Below are 9,018 nucleotides of genomic sequence, written 5' to 3' on the forward strand. Positions count from 1 at the left end.
TTTTTTTTTTTATATAAATTTGAACACAAAAAAATACTGTTTTTGCTTCTTCCTTTATGGGGTATTGTGTGTAGATTGCTAAGGATGTTATTTAATCAATTTTAGAATAAGGCTGTAATGTAAGAAAATGTAGAAAAAGTTTGCCCTTTGCTATGGGTCTGCGTACTTTCCGAAGGTACTGCATTTCACTGAGTTCTCTTGATTTGTCAAGGAAATCCCTCAGCCGCTGTAACCAAATGTCAGGGGGATTAAGATGAGATGTGGGAAATCCCTAAACGGTCAGTTGTGTGTTGCTGATAGAGAAGGGAATAAGGGGTGCCCTGTAAGTTAATTCTCCTCCCAGGCTATAGGAGATGGGTTTATCCGTCTTCGCTCCAATAAGGCAACTTATCTTCACAGTGAGGCTGAAACCAAAAGATGTACGATTTATTATTCAGACCATGTCAAGCATCAGTAGCCTATTACAGCATATGTTTTCACCTGAAATTAGGCCTATACACCTATACCTGTCTGTTCCTTCGACAGGCACCCTTTATCGGCAGACCACTAGGAGATACATTGACAAAATAAACAGTGCTAACATTTGACATATTCCAACCTGCTACTTAATCGTTTTTCTAAAAAACAATTGACCTTACCGCTTGGGGGCATCGGTGCTCAGCCGAGAGTTGGCAAGCTTTCATCGCATCAATGTCCCGTTATGTGACATTCATCAGTAAAGACCACTGGCAATGACACACTCCACTGACCAAACAGAGAAAGAAAAAAAAGCGCTCAGCATTCACTTTCCCAGTCCTATTTAAGCTTGGCATTTGCACAGATTCCTAAGCACCGATTAGGCCTGCCTCTGTGATTTTTATTTTAGACATTAACTAGACCTATTGAAATGCTGTGCTCATTTATTGATGCAAAAATGATTTGGGCAATCATAACTTTCCTAGTGATGTTTATTACAGGTTCACACACCGGTGAGTATCCGGCTTGTCCTTGATATTATCCAAGGTAGGCAGCTGTTTGTGTGTGTATTACGTCATGGGTAAGAATTCTTTACAGTTGATATCCTCTTTGTTTTACCATTTCAGTGGACTTCTGTTATGATGAGAGTTTTTGTGGTAAGTGTCTGTGTTTATTCAATGTATCAAAAGTAGAGACAATGCACTTTTAAATGTTGTTTTTTCTCATAAATTATTTTTGGTAGATTTCAAATCAATATTGTAATAAAATATAATAATATTCTTATCGTGTTAACTCTATGGTGACTGTAGACTTACACTTTGAATGTCATCAGCTTGTGTTTTTGTGTCCTCCTCAGATCCATATGCATGGGGAGACGCGTTCCCATCCTGCCACCCAATACTTGAAGAACATCACTCTCCAATCAACCTGGATCATCATATGACCAGAAATGAGTCACTGGAGGCTTTACGTCTGGATGGTTTTCATGCTGTTCATACAGGACACTGGAAACTGAAAAACAATGGGCATTCTGGTGAGTATTACCATAGAAATTGATTTGTGAGGAGGTGTATCTACTGAGTAGTTATTTTCCGCTTAGAGACTTTAGCCTATGTGTCCCGTTTCTTATTATGTGTGCTTGTGAGAACGTATGTGTGTGAATGGGTTGTGCATTTTGTGTAGACGTTTATAAGTGCTCTGCGTGTTTGTATGCAGTTGTGTTGGAGGTTGAGAATGGGATGTCTGTGAGTGGTGGAGGTCTTCCAGGGACGTACCACACCATCCAGCTCCACTTTCACTGGGGAAGCCTCAACACCAACGGCTCAGAGCACACTGTAGACAGGCACAGGTATCCAATGGAGGTAAGTGTGGGTGATGGTCCTCTCTACATCCAGTCAACTTTACACTGAAGGGTGGATATCTTTGGTGAACAAAATAAATAGCAGCAGTCAGTGCCTGCATCCTGGTTTTATATCTCATTGTCAGTGCATTTTCTTTTGCAGATGCACATAGTCAACATGAAGTCAAGTCACCCCAATTTGACATCTGCCTTGGATGACCCAACTGGCCTTGCAGTTCTTGCGTTCTTTATTGATGTAAACTATAGTTAAATACTTTATGTAGTTCATTTGAGAGTGTATTTATAAAAATATCAGTTTATTTTGTCATGATGAAGTCATATATTCTAAACCTCTAACTTCTTGCAGCTTTATTACATTGAAAATGTACACTTTGGACGCATATCACGACTACTTCCCTCCATTGCCTACAAAGGTCTGTAGGAACATAAGTACTCTAATGTACACTGAACAAAAATATCAACGCAACTTGTAAAATGTTTATCCCATGTTTCATTAGCTGAAATAAAAGATCCCAGAAATTTCACATCAGCAAAAAAAGAATTTCTCTCCAATTTTGTGCACAAATTTGTTGACATCCCTGTTAGTGAGTATTTCTCCTTTGCCAAGATAATCCATCCAGTGTGGCATATCAAGAAGCTGATTAAACAGCATGATCATTACACAGGTGCATGTTGTGCTGGGGACAATAAAAGGCCACTCTAAAATGTGCAGGTTTGTCACACAATGCAATGCCACAGATGTTACAAGTTTTGAGGGAGCGTGCCGTTGGTATGCTGACTGCAGGAATGTCCACCAGAGCTATTGTCAGATAATTGAATGTTCATTTCTCTTCCATAAGCCACCTCCAACGTCATTTTAGAGAATTTGGGAGTACGACCAACTGGCCTCAGAACTGCAGAACATGTGTAACCATGCCAGCCCAAGACCTCGTCATCCGGCTTCTTCCCCTGCGGGATCGTCTGAGACCAGCCAGCCGGACAGCTGATGAAACTGAGGAGTATTTCTGTCTGTAATAAAGCCCTTTTTGTGGGGAAAAACTCATTCTGATTAGCTGGGCCTGGTTCCCCAGTGAGTAGGCCTGGCTCCCAAGAGGGTGGGCCTACGCCCCTGCCCAGTCATGTGAAATCCATAGTTTAGGGCCTAATGACTGATTTCCTTATATGAACTGTAACTCAGTAAAATCGTTGACATTTTTGCATGTTGCGTTAAAATTTTTGTTCAGTATAGATGTAGTGTGGTGACTGTGAACATGCTTCAGTCCCATGTAGCGTTTAATAAACGTTTAATAAAGGTCTTTCTCCCTCGCCTAGGTCAAACGGCTACAGTCAAACCATTCCCATTGATCGGCCTTCTGCCTGAGAGCCATTTGTCCCAGTACTACCGCTACCATGGTAGCCTCACCACTCCACCTTGTTCTCAAGCCGTTATATGGACCATGTATGAAGTCCCCACCTATATCTCATGGTCACAGGTAAGCAAGCACACACATGGAATGGGTTTAATCTCAAGTCAAATCAAATTTTATTTTTTACATGCTTTGTGAACAACAGTGAAATGCTTGCTTACAGGCCCTTCCTAACAATGCAGAGGAAAAACAAAAGAGAAATAGTAGAAAAATATTTAAAAAATAACACAAAGAAAAAATACACAATGTGTAATGATAACTTGGCTATATACAAGGGGTACCAGTACCGCATCGATGTGCAGAGGTACGAGGTAATTGAGGTAGATATGAACATATAGGTAGGGATAAAGTGAAAAGGCAACGGGATAGATAATAAACAGTAACAGCAGCGTATGTGATGAGTTAAAAAAGGGTCAATGCAGATATTCCAGGGAATTATTGGTTAACTATTTAACTAACTATAGCAGTCTTATAGCTTGGGGGTGAAGCTGTTCAGGGTCCTGTTGGTTCCAGACTTGCCGTGCGGGAGCAAAGAGAACAGTCTGGTTGCATCAACGCTTGATATGGCAACCGCTTGGCATCCGACCGCAAAGTGCTGCAGAGGGTAGTGCGTACGGCCCAGTACATCACTGGTGTGCCTGGAGTCTTTGACAATATATAGGGACTTCCTCTGACACTGCCTGGTATAGAGGTCCTGGATGGCAGGAAGCTTGGCCCCAGTGATGTACTGGGCCGTACGCACTACCCTCTGCAGCACTTTGCGGTCGGATGCCAAGCGGTTGCCATACCAAGCGGTGATGCAACCAATCAAGATGCTCTCAATGATGCAGCTGTCAACCTTTTTGAGGATCTGAGGGCCCATGTTGAATCTTTCCAGCCTCCTGAGCAGGAAGAGGCATTGTCATTCCCTCTTCACAACTGCGCTGATGTTTGTGGGCCATGATAGTTTCTTAGTGATGTGGATACCGAGGAACTTAAAGCTCTCGACCTGCTCCACAACAGCCCCGTCGATGTGGATTGGGGCGTGCTCGGCCCTCCGTTTCCTGTAGTCCACGATCAGCTCCTTTGTCTTGCTGACGTTGAGGGAGAGGTTGCTGTTCTTGCACTACACTGCCAAGTCTATGACCACCTCCCCGTAGGCTGTTTCATCGTTGTCGGTGATCAGGCCTACCACCTTTGTGTAGGCAGCAAATTGAATGATGGTGTTGAAGTCGTGTGCGTCTACGCAGTTGTGGGTGAACAGGGAGTACAGGAGGGGACTAAACACGCATCCCTGAGGGGCCTCAAAGGGCGGATTTGTTGTTGCCTACCCTCACCACCTGGGGGCGGCCCGTCAGGAAGTCCAGGATCCAGTTGCAGAGGGAGGTGTTTAATCCTAGGGTCAGCTTAGTGATGAACTTGGAAGGCACAATGGTGTTGAACGCAGAGCTGTGCTGTATGTAGTCAATGAACAGCATTCCCACGTAGGTGTTATTTTTGTGAAGGTGGGAAAGGGCAGTGTGAGGTGCAACAGAGATTGCATCATCTGTGGATCTGTTGGGACGGTATGCAAATTGGAGTGTGTCCAGGGTGTCTGGGATGATGGTGTTGATGTGAGCCATGACCAGCCTTTCAAAGCATTTCATGGCTACAGATGGTAGTGCTATGGGGCGATAGTCATTTCCTTGGCAATCTTGGACACAAGAACTATGGTGGTCTGCTTGAAACGTTTAGGTATTACAGACTGGGTCAGGGAGAGGTTGAAAATGTCAGTGAAGACACTTACCAGTTTATCAGCGCACACTCTGAGTACGCGTCCTGATAATCCATCTCGCCTTGCAGCCTTGTGAATGTTAACCTGTTCAAAGGTCTTACTCACATCGGCTACGGAGGGCGTGATCAGTCGTCCGGAACTGCTGGTGCTCTCATGCATAGTTCAGTGTTGCTAGCCTTGAAGCGCATAGATGGTATTTAGCTTGTCTGGTAGGCTTGCGTCACTGGACAGCTCGCGGCTGGGTTTCCCTTTGTAATCTGTGATAGCTTTCAAGCCCTGCCACATCGGACGAATGTCAGAGCCAATGTAGTATGATTAGATATTGTTCCTGTATTGACGTTTTGCCTGTTTGATGGTTCGTCTGAGGGCGTAGCAGGATTTCTTATAAGTGTTCGGATTAGTGTCCCGATCCTTGAAAGCATCAGCTTTCCATGACTTCTGTTTGGGATATGTACGTATGGTCACTGTGGGGACGACGTTGTTGATGCACTTATTAATGAAGTCGGTGACTGATGTGGTAAACTCCTCAATGCTATCGGATGAATCCCGGGACATATTCCAGTCTGTGCTAGTGAAAAAGTCCTGAATCTATGCTTTCACCATAGCCTGGTAGAACCAGCCTGATCGTTGTGTTCCACCAGGATACTTTCACCATGGAACAACCCTGGGCGAAGAGCTATACTAGGATTGTTACTAGTGATGGAAAACAATACCATGAATGATCTGATGAATCTAATGAATGATCATGCTTAATTACATCACAGTTTATAAATAACCATCCTGTAAATGTGTTTTTTCTTCCCTAGTTTGAACAGTTTGTCACTGGGATTTTCTCCACAGAGGAGGATGAAGAATTTGTAGCACATCTCCATGATAACTTCCGACACATCCATCCCACCTTCAGTCGCAGCGTCTACGCCTCCAAAGATGCCAAGCTGCTTACAGCGACGGCCAATCACCTCTATAGCCCAGAACTCTCAATACTTCTCCTTCAATTGACTTTAACTGTTGGGCTCATCTATGGGCTCTAGCTCTTTGCTCAGGGCTGTTTTGTTGATGCTAGCTTTACACTCTCTCTACTTGTGGGACAGCATCATAGCCGAGATTTTTTTTAACAGAGGATACATAAAATACTGTGAAAAATAAGAGTACTGTTTACTGTGATTGACCTCTATGTTTTCATCATATTACTGTCATTGCGTTCAATTAGAAATGGTTTAATGTTTCATTACATGTTTAACAGTTCAATTCATAACATTGTGTAGACTAGATCTAGTACTGGTAACAGTACAAACATTTCGTTCATCAATGCTACCGTGTATGCATCTCTGATTGTACTGCATTCAATCACTACCTAACCTACTATATTCATGTTAATTAAACAGATAATTGAATTTGAACTCACCGTGTTTACATCCCCCCTGGTGGCCATATGACATTGCTGTATATTCCCTCAGCAACTGCTATGGGCAGGTAGCAGAGATATTATTTCCCTGCCTGCCTTCCCTCCCTTTATTTTGTATGAATTTGATCCACTTGAAACTGTCATCAGAAGATATTCCCCACGTCACACCACTACTCTGCAGCTACCAGGGGTGACTCACTCAGAATGACTGGTGTGACATGCTTATACTGGGGGGTTGTGTGAGTGAGATGTGGATTGATAAAGTAGTGGCATTACAACATCTCACACTTTGTCCAGTTCTGGCAGTTGACCAAATCCAATAGTGATCCTGGGAAGCCTGACAGCCTGACCTGTGTATCCATGCTGACTGTATTGTTCCCCTACTGCTGGTCACACCATCCACCTCCTGTCACTGACTTGGGGTGGCAGAGGGCAGCCACACAGAGGCCACTCTGTCTCCGTCAGTCCGGATGGTTGAGTGTGACTATCAGGACTTGGCTGGGTGAGAATGAGATCACTGGCGTCATGGGGGGCCTCAATCATATGTAGTTTTATTACATTTCTTTACTGACCATACCTATTAAGTGGTTGATGCTATTGCTATGATTGGAGATTGATGCTATTGATATACACTTACTGATTTAATACTGTTGGGAGTCCATAGGATCCCTAGAATTGACACTGCCTGACTGCTTGACATGGGGGAGAAATCACATGACTTGGTCCTGAACCAAACTGTAGCCTACACACTGACAGACAGTAGGACATTGTTTTATCAAAAGGACAACATTTCTCAATTTCTGAATGTTGGTTTATTCATGTTGCTTATTATGGGTGAAGGTATGCAGGCATTCTCCATTGACGTTTCCAACATGATGGAAATGTTATTTGTCCAACGTCCTGTGTGTCAGTTGATACTAATGGTTTACTGTACATAAACAATCATCCAGTAATTGCTGTCTGAGCACTGAAATTTAATGTATTAACTCAATCATTTGAAAAAAATGCCTTTATTTTCTATGATTTTATTTTTCATACATTTGTTGTGTAATAAATAGACATGAGGAACAGGCTGATGATTCCACCCCATTCCCATGTCATTTCTGCACCATGTTTTTTTCTTTCTCCACACTGCAAACAGGTTTTCATAGAATTTACAACAAAAAATACTAAATAAAGCTTGACACAAGCTGAAAATACTGCCACCAGCTTCACCAGCTCTGTCTGACACAGATCTCTCAGCTGTATTTCTGTAGCAAATCCCCCGGAACAAAAATATATATATATATTCACAGTTAAAGTATTTATTCATTTTAAGATTACAAAGGAAATGGGCAGAAAAAAATGAAGACGTTTCTACAAGAAACAATCTTTCAAAGGGAAGTGGAGATTTTTTCTCTGTACAAGATGCACCTTTCCTTTAAATAAACAATTAAACCAATGTTTTTTTTTTAGATAACTTTTTTTTTACTGATCCCTGAAAAGACCACTTCAAATACTCAATCTTTTTTGTAAAAAAAAAAAAAAAAGATGCATCATTTTATGTATTCCCCATGACGATAGATAAAAAAAAAAAAAAGCTTCAGGTATTTTTCTATACAAGTGATCCTGTACAATATAAACATCACGGTTGTTAAAAAAAAGCACTATGAACTATCCGACTGAATGAGAAGCAATGAATTACTTGGTCGTCAGACTTCTGATTGGCTCGGAAGGCGTAAGCAGAAGTGCAAGCATCCAGTGCATTCAAAAACAGCAATGATTCATGAAACTGAATGACAAGAGACAAACACACACAGAAGATTGAAGCTTGGGGTTCTTAGTGTGGTGGTGATAGTGCAAGGTCTATTGGGTTGTTTTACATTAGAAACACTTCTGTATGCCGAGTAGAATACTGAACTTGTACCGTGAGGGACCAGACATGTTACAAAGAAGCACCATGGGGTGAGAACACCTAAACCAGTAATCACCAACACACCACCAGCCAGTAAAATAAAAACAATGACACGTAAACCACACACATTCATGTCATACAATACAAACACATTCACACAGGCGAAAGTAGACAGCATTTCATAATAGTGCATGCGCATTAACACAGTTGCAAGCGGCAGATTTCAGAAACACTTTTGCCCTGTAGTCATGGAAACCCCAGAAGCGTAGACATGTATATGACACTTGTGATTTAACTTACGTTTATAAACTGCCTTCTTTTCTAGCCACACCCCCACAGTCCAAGGCTTTTGTCAAGGTAATTATAATGTAAAAAGTTCCTCTTAACTGCAGTCATGTGAGAACATTGGAATTACATTTATCTAGGTTTCACCTATTTTTACTATCATTTTCCTGTTGTCAACTTTATAGAGCATTGAATAAATGCTTCTCTCAAGATTTAACACTGGAAATGCAATGGACATCTGTATGGCTTCCAGACAACATTGGATAAGCTTTAGGAATAAATCTAAGCATGACGAAAAGCCTAAACCTAATAATACTAGTTCAAATTGCTATTCACTCATCAGCTGTACGGATCGGAACCCTTCCTTAGAACAGTCTTTTAAATGGTCAATCACCTCTATAACATGGTAACCTCAGCAACCAGATTGACATGGATGGATGTCATGTTGGAGGTAAGAAG

At 42.0% G+C, this 9,018-nt stretch overlaps 1 protein-coding gene across 1 annotated transcript; it reads left to right on the forward strand.

The window, feature by feature from the left end:
* Positions 1 to 1,380: 1,380 nt before the first annotated feature.
* On the forward strand, positions 1,381 to 6,196 carry car15 (carbonic anhydrase 15). Its single transcript, XM_038970757.1, has 6 exons — positions 1,381 to 1,489; positions 1,672 to 1,817; positions 1,959 to 2,051; positions 2,163 to 2,229; positions 3,128 to 3,288; positions 5,782 to 6,196. The coding sequence occupies exons 1-6, from the start codon at positions 1,396 to 1,398 to the stop codon at positions 6,004 to 6,006; spliced, it is 786 nt and encodes a 261-aa protein (XP_038826685.1). The 5' UTR covers positions 1,381 to 1,395; the 3' UTR covers positions 6,007 to 6,196.
* The last annotated feature ends 2,822 nt before the right edge of the window (positions 6,197 to 9,018 follow it).

This window comes from Salvelinus namaycush, chromosome 31, assembly GCF_016432855.1.
Source record: "Salvelinus namaycush isolate Seneca chromosome 31, SaNama_1.0, whole genome shotgun sequence".
In the NCBI taxonomy this organism is placed as follows: Eukaryota; Metazoa; Chordata; class Actinopteri; order Salmoniformes; family Salmonidae; genus Salvelinus; species Salvelinus namaycush.